The sequence below is a fragment of the Lutjanus erythropterus genome, chromosome 7 (assembly GCF_056507025.1).
Source record: "Lutjanus erythropterus isolate fLutEry1 chromosome 7, fLutEry1.hap2, whole genome shotgun sequence".
NCBI classification, from domain to species: Eukaryota; Metazoa; Chordata; class Actinopteri; order Lutjaniformes; family Lutjanidae; genus Lutjanus; species Lutjanus erythropterus.
This window is the reverse complement of record NC_139323.1, coordinates 32,947,857-32,969,364: the sequence shown is the minus strand read 5'-3', so window position 1 is coordinate 32,969,364 and position 21,508 is coordinate 32,947,857. Positions and strand designations below refer to the sequence as shown.

General features: G+C 38.1%; 1 protein-coding gene across 1 annotated transcript; it reads left to right on the top strand.

Annotated features, from left to right (window-relative positions):
* The first annotated feature begins 8,577 nt into the window (after positions 1–8,577).
* LOC146324274 (regulator of G-protein signaling 5-like) lies at positions 8,578–20,743 on the top strand. The gene is made up of 5 exons (XM_084723583.1): positions 8,578–8,730; positions 9,554–9,667; positions 12,134–12,195; positions 17,780–17,946; positions 20,043–20,743. The coding sequence occupies exons 1-5, from the start codon at positions 8,687–8,689 to the stop codon at positions 20,205–20,207; spliced, it is 552 nt and encodes a 183-aa protein (XP_084579709.1). The 5' UTR covers positions 8,578–8,686; the 3' UTR covers positions 20,208–20,743.
* Positions 20,744–21,508: the final 765 nt, after the last annotated feature.

Sequence of the window (21,508 nt, the reverse complement as noted above, 5' to 3'; positions counted from 1 at the left end):
CTTTGGCTTCCAGGAAATTCTGTAATGAAAGCAAACCTCCTATGCAGCTTTGTGTGCTCACCTCGTCTGTGCATGCGACACTGGAGCTGTGCCATCATGAATAAACAAATATACAGCATTGTTTAAAGCCTCTAGGTTATACAGCCTCTTTTTTTCTATCACTACACAGTATATAGCACACTATGCAAATCGTGCTTCCAACTCAAATGTATTTTATTGCTAATATATAGCAGTAAATTGTTTGGTTAAAATAAGGAAAAATATATCAGATCATCGCAGCCCACTCTGACCACAAATATGATTGTCTGTGCAAGCAGCTTATTACCACACACAGTGACCTCTAGTGGTCATAGTAATTATGACCAGAGCATAGAAAGTAAAATGACACAGTATAAAGAGCGATAAAGTGCACATAGTTTTATTTTCTGCTTTTATGTTGAGCACTTTGTGCTGCATTTTATGCATGAATTGTGCTATATGAGCAAAGTTATTAAGTTACTATACAGGAAGGAGATCAGGGTTGATGGATCGGTCAAACACACCCAGATTTCAGTCCAGGAGTGCCCTATATGAAACCAGAAATCAAGGTTGACTTATTTTGATTTACTTACAAAAGTTAACTTAGGTAACTTACATCACATACAATGTAATTTAGCTTACAAACTAATGTACTTATTTTAATCCAGCCCATGATATTTACTTACGCCTAACTAAGTAGTGTGTTATTTCACAATGTTAACTACGAGACGAAGACGGTCCAGTATGCCAAAAGTCAATATACGGTACTGTACTTTGGGAGTCATTAGCAAACAATCTATACTTTTGTTTAGGTATTAGGACATGTTAGATCATCAGATTTGCTTTCATAAATTAAAGAACCCATGTGTAAGATTTACAGGGATTTATTGGCAAAATATGTCAGAAATTGACTACAAACGTTACATGTCACTGAAGCAATTCATAACATGAAAGTCATGTGATGTACATGAGTCACATATCACTCCATGCATGGGACACAAAAGTCACATATAAAATTTAATAACATTTAATAACAATTTTTGCTTTCACCCGTGACTCAAACCATAGTCTCCTGGCTGAAACTCCTATACAGCCATGTATAGGTGTGCATTGAAGTCACTTGAAAAGCCAGGTGTGTCGGTTTCAGCTGTGAACATGTACTGTCCGTGTCTTTATGCTTCACAGAGTTTAACTGAAGTTTTAATGGCTATTTGATGAGTTGGGAGTGAGACCCAGCTGTGACCCATCAATGGCTCTAGAGAGGCCCTTTCACATTTCTCACAGCCATTGTGGCTTCTTCTACATGCTTGAAAGGGGAGGGAGAGTCAAGGTGTTTACAGTCTGTAAGGTCACTGCTAGATGCCACGAAATCCTACTCAATGGTCCTTTAAGATTTCAGTAAAAGCTTGTAAACTCAGCCTCCAGTCACAAGTTCTACAGAGATATTTTATTCTGCAAATTCATTTTTTCTCACCTATCAGAGACTTACTGGTGACCTAAACCAGAGTTGAGGGACAATGTAGCTGCAGAGGACTTTTTTAAGGGTTCAAGGTTTCGGATAAGAAACAAATAAAAACAAGAAAATGAAAGCAACCACTTCTGTGCCAGGTTTTGTTAGTGGTCCTGGAATAAAAAACACTGACAAGACAGCCTGATGTTTCAGTCAATTTCAGTAAGTGCTGCACTTATATAACTGGCAGGCTCCTATTGTCTGGCTACAACAAGGGCGTTAATAACATGGAAGTGAAACCTGTGTTTTCTGAACACACTGCCGTGCCAACAAACTGATCCCTTTTAATAGCTACTGGCTGCAAAGCATGTCCCAAAGTTAGGTTCATCTGAGCAGTTTTCAGCAGTCTGACTGTCCTCTGTAAGAAGGATTGTTTATTTATTTGTTTGCAGTGTTAAACTCTGTGAAATTAGAATTTTCCAGGGCTGTTCTGGCTCATATATCTGGATATCCATCTCATGGGGCTCCTAACTGGCTGACACTGAAGACTGTTTACTTTGAATGGTCTGTACTCATTTTGCACAGTATGCATAACTCAATTACACAAGTGAAAAAAGTCCGCTTTTGCTCAGCTGTGCATTATAAACCATACTTAACTAAAATATAGATGCAACACATTTTGCTCCTAAGTAAAAGATAGAAGGTTTATTTCTCTCAAATTCTGAGCACAAATTAAATTCCTTTTAATGAGCACTTCTCCTTTACCAAGATAATCCACTACTCTACAGCTGTGATATACAGATATGCTGATTAAACAGCTTGATGGCCTTTTATTATGACCTGACCAAGGAACATCTGTACACCAATCCTGCTGTTTAATCAGCATATCTATATGCCATACCTGTCAGGTGGATGGGCTATCCTGACACAGATTTGAACTAATTTGTGTGAAAGAAATGTTAGAAATAAACCATTTGTGTGCATAGAAGGAATCTTAAATTTTTCACTTCAACTCATGACAAATGATAGAAAAAACAAAAGTGTTACATCTATATTTCAGTCCCTCCAGGATTGCTGTAGCCAAAAATGCCCAATTTCATGGAAGCTTTTCAAAAAAAATTCTGATGCTTGTTGACATGTTTTTGTTTTTGTTTTTTTGCCATTTTTGCTATAAAACTAAGTGAGAAAATAAAAAATAGCAAAAGAAAGTTGCAGGCAACTTGTTTCAGGGACAATAATACCAGACTTTCTTCTGAGTGTATTAAGAAATCTTGCCAAAAAGGCTTAGGAATGCAAAAGTTATAACAAAGTAGTTGCACTGGGGGTATTCCATAAAAAAAGCAAAATCTCAAACTCATTTAAAACAAGCACAAAATTATAATATATGTCAGGGCACAGAACATTGATAAATGTCAATAAAATGTGACAAAATATAAATAGAATATGATAGGTGGAACTTTTGGGACGCTGTGATGTATGGTCAAATTCGCTTAAAAGTTGCAATGATTTGCACAATTTATGGGGATTAGTTGACCTGATCTGATATTTGTATTAATATGTTTACACTGTAAACGGTAATTGTGTGAAAACATGAAAGTTTGCTTTGGGGTATTTTTGGACATGCAAATATATTAAATGTAAGGAATGGACTGTGTACTATATTTACATAAAAATATGCATTTGCATTTGAGTATTAACATATTGTGGTTTTGTATCTGTGGAAAAAGTAATTACATATTAAGTGTAATCACTTTTAATATAATTCTTTATTGAAAATAATAATAAAGTAGTTTATTTGGTCCTGTTGTACATCATTTGTAAAATATGATCTTCATTATTGCACATACAAATAGACTCACTCGCTATAATTCAAGCAGAATCATAAATTAAAAACTTCATCTCAACGAGCCGAGCTATAAGGTTAAGATGAACCACATCAGCTCTCACACACGGACATATTGGATGCAGAGTTGAGACGAGACAGCCCAATCTTTGTTGTCTGCTTGTTAATATAATGTTAGATTTTTATCAGAATCTGGTTCTGCTCAGCAACAGAAAACAAAATGTCTTTTTTTGCAGCCCTGTCTCCTACAAATTGCATTTATTTACTCGTAATTTGTTTGCCAATTAGGTTTTGGAGGAAGGGTAACTGCTGCATGGATTATATTCATTGGCAATGTTTGTTTCAGTCAAGGCAGTGTTAGGTTTTTGCACCACCCTTGCTGTAAATCATGAGCAGATGGTGAAGCACGACTTTAACACAGAAGAGGTTTGCATCCTGATGCTCACATATGGTTGGGGAAGTTAAAGCTTTGGTTATAAAGTTAATCTAATCAGAATCATAAAGAAGTGTAATCATGTTTTATGTTACTATAGCAGTGACCGTATTGTAAGAGTGGACTTGGAAAGGAAAACAAGTGAAATATGTTCTCAGAGAACATTTTGCAGATCCGTTCAGTATCAGCATCTTGCTACTTGGCCAATACATTCATTTCTTCATTATGTGTAATATGGGCAGCATTAAAGATCAGCCAAAATCTATCTGCTGTTGGAAGTTAATATTTAATGAATGTAATTTAAAATACACAAGTTTTGTTGAGCCACATCAGCTCTCACAGAATAATTAGGCTTGTTGCACAGATTTAGGATTTTTTTTTTTTTTTATCTCTACCAAAAAGGTTGTTTCTTTCTGTATTTTTCTGTTAATTGTAGCAGTTAATGTTGAACGTTCCACCTCCATCATGAAGCAGATCAGTATATTTGTCGTCACTTGCCTGTGCTCTGTGCCCTCAGACTGCAGGTTTGTAATTCTGCCAGATAAGCTGCCTGTACTCAAATACTAACGATCAAGTGATATACTTAAATTCTTGAGTATTTCTGTTATCAAATACATACACAAAAGAGTCTCCATTTATTACTGAAGCTTCTATATGACCTACATAAGTTAAGATCACCTATTTCTAGTCATTCTTGATGCATGCCACTTAGAGGGATTCACCTTTAAATCAAATGAAGCGAGTCTGTACATTACAATACATTTTCCCAGCCAAAGTTACAGCAGGAAGTATCTTGGGCAGCTAAAAATAAGTAGGAGATTTTAATTTAGATAGTGTAATTTTTTTATGTTATATTTTGGGTTATTATGGTGGAAATGTGACCACTTTTGTCCACAGGGGCCTTCAAAATCAACAAAATATGCTAAGTTCTTAAATTAGAAAAACAAGACGAAGAAGTTTGATGGGGGAGTTTATTAAAATGATGTAAGACCTCAATAGATTTTAAAATTAGATACTTCAGAATTGCTTCCTGATAACTTCTGCTTCAGATAAAAGTTTTTATCACCCTAGAAACTGGAGGAAAATGACAATTTCTCACTTTTATCTTTGTTATGACATGGTTGTATAATGATATTACACTGTCAAACAATAGGCTGAACATAAAAACCAAACAGTCCTAATGAAAAGTAATGACTGCTGAAAAGTAATGACCATGTGCGTTGGTATTAGTAAAACTAGTGTTTTTTTATTGACTAACTTCAGTATACATTATAAAAGAGACTTGGCGAGCTTATCTGTGTGCTACCTTCAACGTATGAGTATAGCATACTAAATAAATAAGAGAACATCCACCTCAGAATAACAAAAAATCAGTCTTTTTCACATGTCAAGTTTTTCAGCTGCAACATTTACAGTCGATCTATCCAGCTCGACCTAACCACAGATCACGTGAGCACCTTATTTAGCCTGGTCTCATTCCCAACTCATCAACCGCCCCTCTGCAAATCAGTGCAAACCTATCCATGGCTGCATGTGATGCACCAGGTTTTTGGCAGGGCATAAAGACGGACAAAGTCAGTATATGTCAACGTGCGTATATGTCACTCTGGGAACAGTCATATTTTTTTTGTTTTGGGAGTCATTAGCAAATGACCTATTCTGTCATTACGGTACAACGACATGTTGGATCTGTCACAACACGTGTCCTCTCTGTGATCCTTCTTTCCATGTGACTGTATGGATGAGTGATGCGATGAAAAAAGTGATGCGATGAATTTCTCGCTCTGAGTTTCAACTCTGTGAAGGCCTCAAAATGAATGAATGAATGAATGAAAAGTTGAATGGAAGAAAAATATGTTTTGAATTGAAGGACTTTAGAGGGGAAAGCTCGAGGGCATGTGATGTTTTTTTTCATCATCTGAGTGTGATTCTTTGGACCTTGGATAGTTCACTCAGTATAGGTTTGATAATGACAGTTCACATCCTGAAAAACCATCCTCCGGACTGGATTTTTTTTTTTTTTTTTTGACAGTAATAAAGACTACGTGTCAGACTTTGTTCATTCAGTTTTTATAAACAACGTCAAGGAAACACTCCAGTCCACAACTCTGTGTTGTGACACTGTGACACAGAAAATTTACATTTGTTCAAGTGTTCACATCCAAGAAATTAATTTGTTCAACTTCCTTGTACAGCGACCTGTTATTTATTTTTCTAAAGCGAATGATTGTGCTCTCTTGAAGGTGGATGATGCATGTTGTCGGCTGTCCTTCAGTTTCAGCAGTTCTATCATTCGTTCCTGCTCTCAAAAGATCTGTTATAAAGAATAATATTGCTTGTATTAATATTACTGAAGTAGTATTTTACATGCTGTGACTTTGTAGTGTGGCCTACGACTGTGCTGTTATTAAAATTAAACAACACTTAGCTGCTAACTTAGTGATCAAAAGCAGCTGGTACCAAACACTGATTGTAAATAAACATGGACGACGCGTCTCAAGTGTGTACTTTGACGGCTGCCATTGTTTGCCCTCCTCGGGGACAGAGGCATGTTTAATGGCACAAATCTGCAATCTTTTTCTTTCTGGGTTTTCCTTGTTAGGCTGGATTCTGTAGAAACACAGCCCAGGCTTGTCTCCTGGTGGGTTAGTGCATCCGATCACACAACACGTTTCCGAAACAACCGAGACCATTTGGTTCAAAGCTGGCAGGCAGCGGAAGACAGCATCATTTTGCCCTCCAAGGGGGCGTTCCCATACGGACCTGATGTCAACTGACGGAAACTATCATCTTTGTGAAAAATTTCTTTGTTGTGTGATGTGATCTTTCAGTCCTGCCTGCGTCCCATCCGCTAACATGGACAGGTCAGAGTTTGTGATGGCAAGGCAAGGCAAGGAAATTTTATTTAGACAGCACCATTCATACACTGCATCTATACTGTAGCCAGCCAACAGGGGGCAATCAAGATGTTTTGGCTTCACTTTTGGGGAGCTCTCATGTTGTCCATCTTCGTCAGTGGTACCGACAAAAAGTGAAGTGAAGTGAAGACACAGAAAACTGGTGATCCATTTTTTAAGTCTGATCTAAGTTGTTTCCTTTCCTGTATTCATGACTTAAAAATAGGTGGGTGGGGTGAACTATGATGCTAGATTGTTATCACAGAGGTGGCTCTCTATTAACCTTGTTAGGTCATCATGGTAACTTATGCTGAACTCAGAGTTTTATTACATCAGCTGTAAAAGTTGCTGCACTTTTACTAGATGTTCTTCTTAGGCGATATAGAGTCAGCTGAGAGAAGGCACTACATATGCAAAGTTGTTAAGCTGTGCATTAGTAATGTCAACAAATGTGTAATGTAATTACAGCAGCACAAACTGTGTCGTGTTGGCATGGGAACCTGAGTTGATGATTCAGATAATTTTTTTTTTTTCCATTTCCTTCAGGTCATAGAAACGCTTAACAAATTTTCCACGGCATAAGAATGATGAAGCAAATAGTCCACTTTGATATTTTACCACCTTTGAATACATATACAACTGTTTTCAGTTATTCTTTATTGCAGCAACATTGTTCCCCGTAATTTTCCATAAGCCTGAAGCCTGAAAGCCTGAAGTTGACAAAAACAGTTGATAACCATCATTGTGATGATTGTTATTGCTGGGTGGGGTTTTAGCGTTTTGTCAAGGCAGGTCATGCAAGCTGAAACTCAAGCTTCTTTCATAGAACAACCCTCAGGTGAATGTTTAAAGGGATAGTTCACCCAAAAATGAAAATTCAGTCATTATCTTCTCACCCTCATGCTGATTGAAGGTCGGGTTTAGATTTTTAGTCCAGTCCACAAAACTCCACTGCCAGAGTTTAACAGGAAAACAGCGTTGCATAAAAGGCTATGCCAAGCTGACTAAAGAAATGTTATTTACACAATGTTTTCAGCCTGAATCTGCACTGTAGATCCTATTCTTTGAACCATGTTCGTGTGCACATGCACACTGTCTGAACTGGGTGTGTGTGGTGTGACAGTGTATAAACAGCATGTCAGGACAGTAGGAGACTTGGATTACACCAGACAAGCACTATGGAAGCATTTTACGTACTTTTTTTCCCAGCTGTTTTTTTTACGTTTGAAAACTGGGCACCATTCACTTCAATTGTTTGGGAGATTCTGCAACTCTGTTTTCCTGTGAAACTCCAGCAGTGTTTTGAGGGCTAACAAAATACACCCGACCCTCAATTGGCATGAGAGCGAGTAGATAACGACAGAATTTTCATTTTTGGGTGAACTATCTCTTTAATCTCTCCATAGACTCTAAACACTTTTGTTTAGATGGGGTCACGCTGCACTTCAGCCTCTCTTTGCCAAACTGTGCATTACAACAACAAAGACATGAAAAAACAAAGTTCGAAAGAAAGAAGTTAGAAAAATGTGAACTTGGGAAACCTTTTCTCCACCTGTAAGTCATAAACACAACAATTAACATAAACAATTCAGATCAGAATTAGAAAGGATGTTCAAATTAGCTAACTTTTGAGAACTTTGCCTTCTTTTGATTAACAGTTTTTTAGACAAACTGGTTCATATTTCTCAAAGTAAAACACTAAGGCACAGCAGATATTTACAAAATGCACTTTAGATCTACAGTAAGTTAAAGTGGTCCTAATCTGCATCCTGCACGTTGGCACTGGATCTGTTTGTTAATTGAAACCTCAAAGCAAAACAGCCATTCACCTCTGAAAACCCGCCCTTCCTCAACCACACTGCCCGTGCTGTACACATTCCAGCCTGATTGGCTGAGCTGCTGGCCAGAAGCCCAAAGGACGTCTGTATAAAACTCCCCATGTGCTGAAAGCCAGAGTCAGTAAGCAAAAGCAACTGTGAGACTCACAGCGGGCTAATAGAAGAACTGAATTCCCTCTGAAACACTGCAACTGAAAGCTCTGGAAAATGTGTAAAGGATTAGCCGCCTTACCACAAACCTGCCTCGAAAGGTGAGACCTGCTTCATCACATTACCTCTCCTGTCAGTGTGTTTCTCTGATGTGCTGTAGATCCTTGAAAGTTTGACTATATTAAAATTGTCAGACTACATTGTGACAGAATAAATTTTAAAAATGTAAAATTGTAAATAAAGTCTCAGGTCAAGAGTTTCCATCTGAAAGAGCTTAAAGGTCATCTTTGTGAATTTTTTTACTTTCTGAAATGAATTTATGCTCACTAGAAATGATTTTGACCTCAGGAACCATTTCAATCCTTGTTTTCTCCATTTTTTATGCTAATTTGAAAGTTTTTTTTGGTTGATTACTCAGAAAAGTCAGAAAGATTTATTGTGTTGCTTATGCACTCAAACCTGAAGGGAGGTCGGAGATGTTTCAGAAACCAGCAACACAGGTCAAAACATACAGTTGCTCATACCTTGTCCTTGATTCAATTAGAAAACAGAGTGTAAAGTTTTTACATCACAGATAATGTCTAGAGTAATTTAATAATTTGATAAATTACACTGAATAAGATAATTTTAACACTAAATCTGTAGCCTTAACTGGTACTTTTTCACTTATGTTTCCTCTTTATTAAAAAAAAACCCCTGAAACCTCTCCTTTAAATTTGTAACAGAAACTACAGAAATCAGATTTTTTTAGTTTTAAATTTGATTAATCTGTCAAAATGCTTATAGATTTAATCTTAGTGTCTTGTTAAAATACAATATACCAAAGTCAGGTTGGGGAGAAGATGACAAATATCATTAAACACTCAGATAAATATCATGATCGTGTTAATGCTTTTGTGTCCCTTTCTGCTTTCTGTCACGCAGGGCGAAAGAGATCAAGTCAAAATTGGGAGTTTTACTGCAGAAGCCCGAAAATGCCATTGACCTCATCATCCCCTACCCCGAGAAGACCGAGAAGAAGCCGGAGAAGCTGCAGAAGTGAGTCTCTTTTCCCTTTCTCTTTCTCTTTCTCTGCCTCGTCTCGGAGAGGCGATTGCCTGTGGAGGTGGAGAATGTTTACCAGTGGTAAAGTGGCAGAGCAGAGCCCTGAGCACGAGCTAGATGTGGAGATCAAAGGATATTAAACCTCTCCAGACACTGGCTGGGCTCAGATGTCAGTGTTGGATGGTATAAAGCCTTAGATACTACCATTTGATCAAGCACTACACTGAAAAAACTGTGTTGGAGATTAATTATGGATGAGACATTGAACTACTTTTCTTTTCTTTTTCTTTGCTTTTCGGCAATATTGTAAGGGAATGTGTATGATTTTTCCTGCTTGGGTTTTATCTTTTATCATAATAGACACTGTGCTGTCAAAATTTGACATTTAATGGAAACTTAAAGGAGTAATCTGTTATATATGTATTTAAGTAAATCATACAATTACCACAATAATCATCAGAAACACTTCATTTGTGTCTGTTTATGAGTTGTTAATAAACTTTTAGAAGGAACAGATGTTTATAACGGTTAAATTGAGCAAAATGTTTATGGAGTCTGGCAGGCAGTGAGGCATGTAGTCACTGAACTCAAACTCTAGGGTGTGTATTTTCGGAGCGGTGGGTTCGTTTCAGGTTAACGGGCTTAGCTTTACATTGACAGATAACTGACAGTTATAAACAGCTGATAAACTTACAGTGTTGTCTTGTCATTGCCAGTTCACGATGTTGGGCTCGTGTCCCCTCCTGAAGCGTCCCTGAAGCCTGCCTGAGCCTCTTTGAGTCTTGGGAGGAGGGGGGAAACAACTCACTTTAAACCATAGATTGAATATAAAATATGACTTCAACCAATTTATTATACTGTCTGTGGTTCCTACTCACTATTTGGAGTGCAGTTCTCATTTTTGAACATGCAATTGTTACATAACATTGCTCATGTAAAGAAAGTCCTTGAGTTAGTTCATTGGAAAAACTGATTATTTTCATTAAAGCAGAATATTTTTAACCTGTAAATAACCCCCAGTGCGCTTTAAAGAAGCCAGTGATTTGGCTGCGGCTCTATTTTGTTATGTAGTATTTATACAATGTGTGACTTCCCTTCAGTGATATACAGTCTCATTATTGAACCACAATGACCTTTTAATAACTCATTAACTTTCAGGGACTGTCCTGCTATCCATATTGACATTTACAGTTAATTTTGTCTTGGATTGACGAGATCATAAAATCACTTACTGTTATTAATGTTTGCTTGAAGTGACTTAATCTATAATTACTGCGGATATGTTCCACATTTCATCCAACACTTTATACAGAATACAAGCTGTAGCCTTGCAAAGCCAGTAATAAATGATAGTCATCTCAGGCACCTGATAGGGTGCACGCACCACTCACTGGCCCGTCATTGGTCCTTCCAGCTAATTTTCATACTTGGAAAAACAATGCAGCTGCTTTGGAAACTTTCTCCCGAATATAAGACGAAAGACTTGCGGTTTCAGAATCATAACTCACTTAAATTGTTCCGAGATTCAGCCAAACATCTACATGCTCCCCATGATTGGTCGGACACATCTACCAGACCCAATCTATTCTCAGTGGATGCTTTCCAGACTTTAATCTTGCAGCGGAAACTGAGATCAAAGGATGCAGTCTGGCTTTGTGAGAATAGAGACATACATGAAATGTCTATTGAAATATTTATAGCCTGTTGTTTGCAGCTTTTCTGCAACAGTGATGTACAACTTTTACTCTGTAGAGTTAATGTGGAGAACATGTTAGAATAGAAAAAAGTTTTATATTACATGATGATAAAGACTCATTTCTGGCTTTGCATTTTGAGAACGTGTCAGTGACCAGCAAATTTGCTCGTCACATTATCATTATTTGAAAATAACCGAAAATTGCAGTTGTCTCAGTAAATGCAAACTTTCCAGAGTTTGAACTGCTAGTTTCACTTTGCTCCCATGGTTTACCACAGATTAACCTCACAAGCCAACAACATAATGTGCCCTTTAGTGCACGGGTCTGGAGCTACCAGCCCAAGGACTGTCTTAGTTAACATGCAGATGTCATTTTGATGACTTCAGAGGAGGCAAAGCCTTGGGGACCCTTGGGAATTTTTTGTTGGCACCCTCAGGGGCACCCAGACCACAGGTTACGAAACAATGCCTACATCTAACCAAGTCTGGTGCTAAACCCAATGTAAGACACCAAGCAGTGTGACAAACACATGGAACAAGTTGTTTTTCCCACAGTCTGACAGTTTAGCACACTATAAATACAGATGGAGTAACATTCTCAACTCAACACAACTCAGCTTTGTTTACAGACCATCTGTCACTCACACATGCAGCCTAAGGTGCTTCACATTGCAACATTTAAAAAAAAATGCTTCTACTCGTTGGGATGCTTTTAACCAGTTTTGCTGAAGTTTCCTGACTAATCTGAGGTATTTTGTGTGCAGGCCGACTCCTGAGGAGGCTGCTCAGTGGCGTGAGGGTCTGGAACGTGTCCTGAACAACAACTGTAGGTCTACCTTCCACTGCTCTCCCTTTTCATTCGACTGTTTCTCTTACACACAGCACTTATTTTTTGCCACTTACTGCAGGTGGCATTACCTAAACACACATTAATTCCATTTTGTGATACATTGTTGCCTCAGAATGGCTTCTGATTCCCTTTAAAGTGACTGCATGAACAGATGTTTGTTTCTCCAATATTGATAATACATGGTATCTGTTGGATTTTAATTAATATGTTTAGTTTACAAAGTTAATAAACTGTGAGGGGGGGCTGTAGAACTTCAGAGTGAAGAGTATTTTAAAGGTATGACAGTAATTATTATCATACAACACAGGCTTACAGGGTGCTACACACACATTCAATACAGATAATTAATTAATGTCAGCATAAAACAGGATAACAATATAATACAGAATAAAATAAAGCAATATATAATTATTTAAATATATAGATATATGGGTATACACTCAATTTTGCAGTCCATTTTTTGAATTTGCATCAGGTTGAATGTGAACTGCAGCAACAAGGCAGTGCTGGTCAACAACATCTTGAGCACAAAGCATCCTAACACAGTCCGCCACGTGACATGACTGATGAAAATATAACACCTTCTTTCTGCATAACAATACTTAAGTGCTTTCTTAACATTTTAAAACTTTTCATCTAACACATTCTTAAGAAAGCATTGTCATGTTGATCAAAAAACCTTTTAAAGCCACACCTCGGTTAAAAAAAGCAATAACATGGCTTTAAATAATTTCCACAAAGAAATAACAGATGTAGTGTTGTTTGTTCACATGCACTTTGCTCGAGCAGCCATCCATTTTTTGCTCTAATAACGTTGCCATTTCTGCACACCGACGTTTTACACATAGCTGAAAGATGCTCAATTATTCCCCCACAACAAGTCAAGTCAGTTTTAAAAGTCCTAACAGAAGTTATCTCAGGGCACTTTTCATACAGAGCATGTCTAGACCATCCTCTTCGTAATATTAACATTAAGACCCAGCAGTTCTCTCTGAGAGCAGACACGCTGTTGCTCTTTGTTAAAATCCAAAGATAGAACACATTTCACGTGTTCAGGCAGCCTATTAGTTTAACTGTGCAGTGTCCCTGCTCTCTTCTTCCTCACAAGCAAACACTGAGAACATCATCATTCACTCTATACAAAGCTGTGGTCCTCATTATGTAACAGCTGCCACTTCCAAAAGGAGAAGACATGCCTTTCCTGAGGTCTGGTGTCTGTCGAGTCTGTCTGTTTAAACGGGTACAGTGCACCTAGCTGGGTTTTTTGCGTATTAATATTTCAGTGTGACCATTTATTTGTTTAACTGGATGATTAAGTTAATGGTGATGTGATTTTTGTTATTGTCTCGTGTACACTGTATGCCCACCCTGCATGGGCTTACAAGACACCACAAGGGTTTTTAAATGATACTAAAAAGTCCAAACATAAACATGACTTACAAGGAACCACGTGTCACTACAATGATATATGCTTCATAATTGTGTTTCTGCAGGGGTTCTTTATCAGTGGTTTTAATAAAATAAATGATAAAATAAATAAAAAATATTGTAAACAAAGTTTGTTTTATGACCACAAGTATTTTGCCGATTTAAAACTGTTATATAATTATAATTTGCAGGGGGTTAAGGTTACATTTAGATAGATTAGAACGTAGGTGTAGACTGACAAAAATGTAAACATTGCTCATGGGGGAGAAAAACACATTTACAGACTCCTCACATACTAGAAACCAGCCTCTGGCTCCACTGTTTACTTCACAAAGTGCACAGAGAGCCTGAGAGCCAGCAAGACTGATGATTAACTCTAATGGGTAATGGTATTTAGCAGTACGTGTAAACTCTCCTGCTAATAAGTCACTTAAGTTGCCCCTGTGCGTCAACACAGATCCACCTACAGACGTTACTGACCATGTGAACGGAGAAACATTTTCTCTGCGGCACTCAGTAGGTGGTAAAAGACCTTTCTAAGTGGCTCCTTCAGCACAGTCGAGGGCAGGGAGATTTATGTTTGTCCTGTGTTTGCACGCCCGCGTGAGCATGTGTATGCGTGTGTGCACGCATCTGTGTGTGTAGCAGGCCATGGAGGGTATGTGTGTGTTACGGTAACATCTCCGGGGAGAAGTCTAAATGATTCCACCGCCGTTTATTTATTGCGCAGTGGCTGCAAACTGCTGCGCCACGATTATTTACCTTCATGAGATTTTACATTAACATTATTCTTTATGGCTTCTCCCTTGTTAATACCCACGGGATTCTCAGTGACTTATTACCTCTCAGCTGTAGCACTACCCCCCTCTGTCGCCTTACAGTTATAAATTGCATAATGCAACGTATATTATGCAACAGGAAATAAGTAATGTACGAGTACTCTCAGATAAGAAGACTGCAGTTGTAGAAAAATTAATCTCATTTTCACTTTGATGTACGAGCAGTTTTTAATTACAGGAATTTTTCAGTGTTTCATTATTTGAAAGATATGCAGCTTGTTTCACTCATGAGTCTGTGAAGTTTGATCGGTAAAACAAATACATTTATAAGGTGGAGTGCTGAGGATAAGGGATGAAGGAAAGAAGTTGCTCTTCAGTCTGGTACAACAGTGGATACTTCTGTATCTCCTGTCTGATGGCAGCCAGGTGAATAGACTGTAGCTGGGAGAGGAAATTGTCTTTTATATATGTTGTTTTATATTACATTATATTTTATCTTCACAATTATCTACAGTAGATGGCAGTTGCCACACACAGTTTGGGGAGACAGCAGGAGCAAAAAGATCAATATCAATTCGAGTGTATGCTATTTTTAGAATATTTTCTCTGCTTTACCTTTCAATCAGCCGAGGGAAAATTACTCTCTCCAGAGCAGCCTGAAAAAAAAAATCAGTAGTTTTAACTAGCAGATCACGAGAGCTGCTGATGTACCGCTGCCTCAATTGATTAGTCTTTTCTTGTTATTGTGTGCATTACTGGCTCCAGGATTTTCTCTCTGCCAGTGCTCATGGGGGGCTTGACCAATATGTGGGTGGGGGTGCTGCAGAAATCTTTATGACTAGTTTCTTGTTTTATCAATAAAAGCAGATATGGCACACAGTTCATTTCATATAAATGTTGTTTTTCATTAAATTTGGATAAAGACTGTTCAGCAAGATAGCTATAAGCCTAATGCAGCATCTTTCATGTGAAAGTCTTCAGCCTCAGACAGCCACAATTAACAACACAATACATCCAAAATGTGAAAACAACAAGACGCTAATATATTCCATATGCACAATCAGACAACGGTGCATTGGTAATAATGTTTTACACGAAATGACATTATTAACTTTTATATATTTCTTTGTTTAAAAATAAAGAAATACTTAAATGCTTAAAGGGGCTTGGCTGCGGCTTTGCAGATTTGTGATGTAGTCACAGCACCCCCTACCCTCAGTCTAGTGTCATACCTGATTGTGTAACTTACATGAAGCCATACTAACCTTAATACACTAAAGTCACACAAGAACGTAAATTAACTAACAGAAAAATTCCAACTTTCGCCAAATGAGTCTGGTTGCTTTGGAGAGAACAATATTTGGCTTCTATAAGGGTGGTTACCCTTCAGAATAGGCCATCTGTCTACAAGGTATAGCGTACACTTACACTAACAGTGGCTAAAATATGTTTTGCAGCTGATCCTGTCCACAGCACTTCATTGCTTATCTTCCTACATCACTGCTGACTGTAAGCACCTCGTACAGCTCCACTTCAAATAATCCAAACTATCCCTTTAATTAAAACTTACTGACTCCAAGTTAATTAAACAAGAAGAATTCTGCAATTCTGAAAGTAAATTATTATAAAAATCACAATTAGTAAACGTGATTCTACATTTTCTGCTCGTTGTTGCACGTCGGAAACACAAACTGCTTGTCATCGGTGTGTGTGTGTGTGTGTGTGTGTGTGCACCTCGTTTTGTGTGTCCTTGTACGGAAGGTCTTACAGGAAAAAAAGAAAGCTGCAGCTTGATTGAGACTCAGTGCTATTTTGAACCAAACTAGCCATCTAGATTGCAGATAAAAGCCGTAGGCCATAACAGACTGCTTATCTTGTGCAGCACATGCTTGTTCAGACAATGGGATCTTTTTCAAACATTATGTTAAATTACAATGGTCTTTACTGAAATGACTGGTTGTTTTTATCAAGCCGTGTTTGGGATCCTTGTTTTGGGGTAACAACTGTGCTTTAACATTTCAAGTTATGTGTTTTTTTTACCTATATGAAACCTAGTTTTTATAAACTGAAGTTTACATTAATTATTTAGAATGAATGCATTTTTATTTCTATAAATAATTTTGAAGTTTTAAATTGTTGTAAATTGGATGTGTTAACCCCGTTTATATTGTATAACATCTATTTTTCTTGATCTCTGTCCTCTGTCTCTGTCCATCCAAAAAGTTTTGGAAAACCAATTTTAAAAAATTTAACAAAAATAGACATAGATAGATTACATATTGTTTTAGCTCATGACACCATTTTATAATATCGCGCTTTCCTTTCAGTTTCCACTACTTCACTTCGGCAAATCTATTTGTTGAAATAATGGCTTTTTGAGCCAAGGTGTCTGTTGCATAAATGTTCCATAATGGATTTATTCAAACATGACAGGGCTATAATGGAAAGAGCCACAATGCTCATGTAATATTTGACATCTGGTGTGCGAGAAGCTCCAGTGTCATAGCTGGAAAACAGGTGTGACTTGGAAAATAATACTAAAGAATAAGAGCACTTTCAGTTTGATACTTTATTACATAGGCTTCTGGTGCTTATTTCTACCTCTGTCCAAGCAGAGACAGAAATGACACACTATATGTAAAATGCTGTATGTAAAGCCCTTTGCAAAATAATCGTAGCAGGTGTGGATGAAAGCTGTTAATTTATGGAGGGACACAGATGGTCTGATGATTACTGTGGTTTACTGGGGGGTCATTTCCCTTTGTATTCCTCTCCACAGGTGGGAAAAATAATGAAAACACATTTTTATGGACCAATGTGACATTTTTACAACTGTAAGAACTGACTCATGCACAGAATGTTGGGATTTGCGGTCTATATTTTAGTCAGAAATTGACAAATTTCTTACTCTGCCAGTGTTACATTCCCCAATATGACCCGGGGGGGATGATGGAGTAACAATTAAAATATAAACAAAGCAGGAAACTGAAATAAATGCATATACAAGTAATTTGTTAGCAAAGTAAACACTTAAAACAAGCTGCAGACGCATTAACCTAAAATACTAAATCAAGCAAAACATAAATGGACAGACTACGCACCCTCTCTCCAGAAGGGGAAAAGGTTGCCTCTACCCTGGAGGCTTGCAAAAAGAACACACTAATATGATGCACATGTTCTGTTTCAGTTAGACAGTCATTGTTACTTTAATAGAAATGTGACTCATAGGCTTTTTCACAATTTCCAGCACATTTATTTTAGAATGCATGCATGAAAAGGTTTACAATAATAATTGTTGTTCTATATTCTATATTCTATTATCCTATCAATACGTCTCCATCTCTTGTCTGCAGACGGTGTGACTTCTTTCCGCAGCTTCCTGCAGTCTGAGTTCAGTGATGAGAATATTGAGTTCTGGATGTCCTGCGAGGACTTCAAGAAGACCAAGAACCCCGTGAAGATGGCCACCAAAGCCAAGAAGATCTACGAGGACTTCATCCAGTCTGAGGGACCCAGAGAGGTGAGCGATTCCCCCATTCTTATGAGCTCAACCCCACATGGAATAGACAGAGATCATCTGCGAGCTGTACAGGATGTGAGCCAACGTTTCACTCATGAGCTCTACAGACATTTTCAGACCACTAATTTTTAAAATGCATTCTGCATTGACACTATCAAAGTTACAAAGCTGTTAAATGTATGCAAAGTTCAGGGTCGTTAAAGTCAAAACTGTTTCTAAATGTGCAGCTCTTCACACGAGGGTTGTCCACACCAAGACAGATAATTATAACAAAAACTAACGATTATTATAGCGATGTGAGCATCCACACCGAGAAACATCAGTGGCTCTGTATGCTCCAGCTGTGCCAGCTGCTCAGGAAGATGGAAATTGACGACCTGTTACTAGAGAAACAAGAGGAAGAGAGCAGTTAGGAGAATCAAACACACTGTGCGCCAACATCAATTTGATGGTTTCCTAGTGAGCGACAAAGTGGACATCAGTAGGGACCAAAGAAACCCATCAATGCAAAAGACCATTCTCAGGGGAAATGACAAATTTATGTGTAATTTGCAGCCTAAAATACATTATAAGCATTTAATAAGTTGTAGACAAAACCCTGTAAATTCAAATGGACTTTGATTGGCTGATTATCCATCAAAATGCTCTGAATATGATCCCAACACCATCATTTGTCACTGTTGTTGCTTTGGGGTGTGAAACACATGTTAAAACAATATATTTGTAGTTATTGCTATTGTTCTCAGTGTGAACCCACATTTCTTGGAAGATGACCACAGTATGTTGGCAAGGAACAAAAGCAGTGATTTTGTCAAGAGGGTACGGGCAGCAATATAGACAGATTTTTACATAATCTTGCTCTCCTGAACAGCTGACAGTGTATTTAAAGTTGAAGAGAATGAATTGTTGGAGACAGAGGTGGCTGTATAACAATGTGTATAGATTTGAGCCAGCGAGAGTCTTTATCTAATCACTGAATGAATGTGTAGGGGAGAAATGCAGGCGTGCTTGAGTGTAAACAGATGAGGTTACTGACAGAGAATGTCCTGAGACTCTGCACGGCAGTGAACAGCGTGAGAACACACACAGGTAATAAAAACGCACACATGCTTAGCACATTTTCACTAGTGAGTCCATCTTGGGACATTTCAGAGGAAAACTCTTGTTCCTTTTACTGGTTTACAGTCATCTGATGGCTTTAGTTAGAAAAGTGTAAAACATTAAAGGAGTGGTCTGACATTTGCAGCGCCGTCCTTATGTGTAGCTAATATGAAGTATTAGTATCAGTGAGATTGCCCCGCTTCTAATCGAATTACACAATGTCTCATCCGCCTGACCAACCGGTGATGCCTGACGCCCCTTTTCTTGATCCCCCTCAAACAAGATCTGTTGCAAGAGTGAGCTGGCGTCTTCTGGCTTATTTCACTGTCACGTTGACTGTACTCCACTGATCCAAACACAACATTTCCAGGTTTTGTTGCTTCATAATAAAAAGCGTTTCTCTCCCCTCATTTCTGTCATCTCTCCATGGTCCCCTTATGGCCTTCCACGTAAATATATTTAGAAAATACCCAGGAATTTGGTTTCATATACCAATAATAGTGTATTTTACTGCTCATACTTGTTTTCTTTGGAAACTTTGGAGTCAAGTCTAACTTCCAACTGACTATTTAAGAAATTATTTATCCCCTTAAGAAATCAACATTTATTACTGCTCTGAATATACTGTCATTTACATCAGTCTCTGACTGTTTTACATCAGCTGTTTAAACATCAGGTCTCTGTTTAGTTTTTTCTTTGGAATAATCCTCTTGCAGACAGGACTTGAGGCAGTTTTTGTTTCTACTTCATGGGGAATAAACACATCAAGTTAAAATTAGCAGTGAATGAATAAATAGTACAATAGTATCTTACCTAAAATGGCACTATGATGATGTGTAATCATCATCTTCCTGTCTTGCAGACACATCATCACATTTCTGCGTATACCTATCATCAGTAGTCATATTTACCATCAGTACATGTTGTTTTTTTCATCGTCTTCATCCTTACTTTAGTTGTTTCCCACAACATGTCCTGTCATCTTCCCACCACAGGTGAACATTGACCACTTCACCAAGGATGTGACCCTGAGGAACCTGGTGGATCTCTCCCCTGCGACCTTTGACCTGGCCCAGAAGAGGATCTTCGCCCTGATGGAGAAAGACTCCTTCGGTCGTTTCCTCCGGTCTGAGCAGTACCAAGAGCTCCTGGTCAACTAAGCCATGAGCAAGAGTCCGAGGAGCGGGGGTTGGGGGGGCGGGGAGGTTTCAAACAGCAGTTAGATGAAATGAAAATAATACGACACTACTTTTTTAATTAAATATTTCTAATAAACTACCGTTGTGTAAGACGGCTCGAGAACCGAAGACTTTTATTTTACAAAATATCCAAAACACGAAGGGTGAAAAAATATTTCCAAATTAAACTTCAAATGTAACTGAAGGGAAAGACTGCCTTTTGAAATGGCCCTACTTCCCCACCCAACATACACACACACACACACACACACGCACGCACACACACACACACACACACACACACACACACAGGTTTGTGCTTCTATTTTTGTGAGGACCCTCATTGATGTAATGCATTCATCAGTCTCTTCACTTAAACCTATTCTAACCAAAATCCTAAGACTTTAAACCAAACAGCCCTTTGAAGGTCTGTCCAAAAGTGAGGCCTCACTTCCATGGTCTAAAAATCAGTTTTGTTCTCACAAAGATAGATGTGCAAGTACACACACAAACACAAACATATGCACAGAGAATGAAGATCCACACCAAAACAGATACCAGTGGCTATTTTGAATTAAGAACATAGAACTCAGTCCTTTCAATTAAGGCCACAAAATCAGTTCTTCAAAATTTGGATGCTTATAAAATGATCATCTGAAAGCATCACCTGATTTAAATGTGTGCATCAAGGTTTTGTTGTAGCTCTGCCAGTCTAGAAAGATATATGGTTTTGTGTCAGCTTGACCTCATTGACTGCCATGCATTTGTCAAAAAGTCTTTCTTGGAGTTTGCTACAAAGAGCAGTAACAATGTCAGCAAAGAGGACGTCTGCGCTAGTGATGGTCTCGATAGTCTTTCTTTGGCCTAATACATGTTGTCCTCACTACCAACAGATGATAGCTGGTCTAAAAAAAAATCCATAAAGGATCCCAAGTAAACCAGTCACAACCCACCTTCTGTATGGGGACAGTTTCAGGTAACACAACACTTTGACACATAAGTACAAATTAGCCTTAATGCAGGGCTGTTTCTGGCCATTTTGTTGCCCTAGACCAGAAAACCACTGGCGACCATGAGGAAATTGATCTATTTTATAATCATATACATTATATATTTTTAATACCACCGCCGACCTGAAGATGAAACTGACAGGACGGTGGGAATGAGAGGATAAAGTTGCATTTGCACATCCATCTGGTACTACCTGAACTAAACATATTCAACCTAGAACAACCCCTCTGCCACTAGGGGATTAAATCTTTTTATAAAACAATACAGAACCC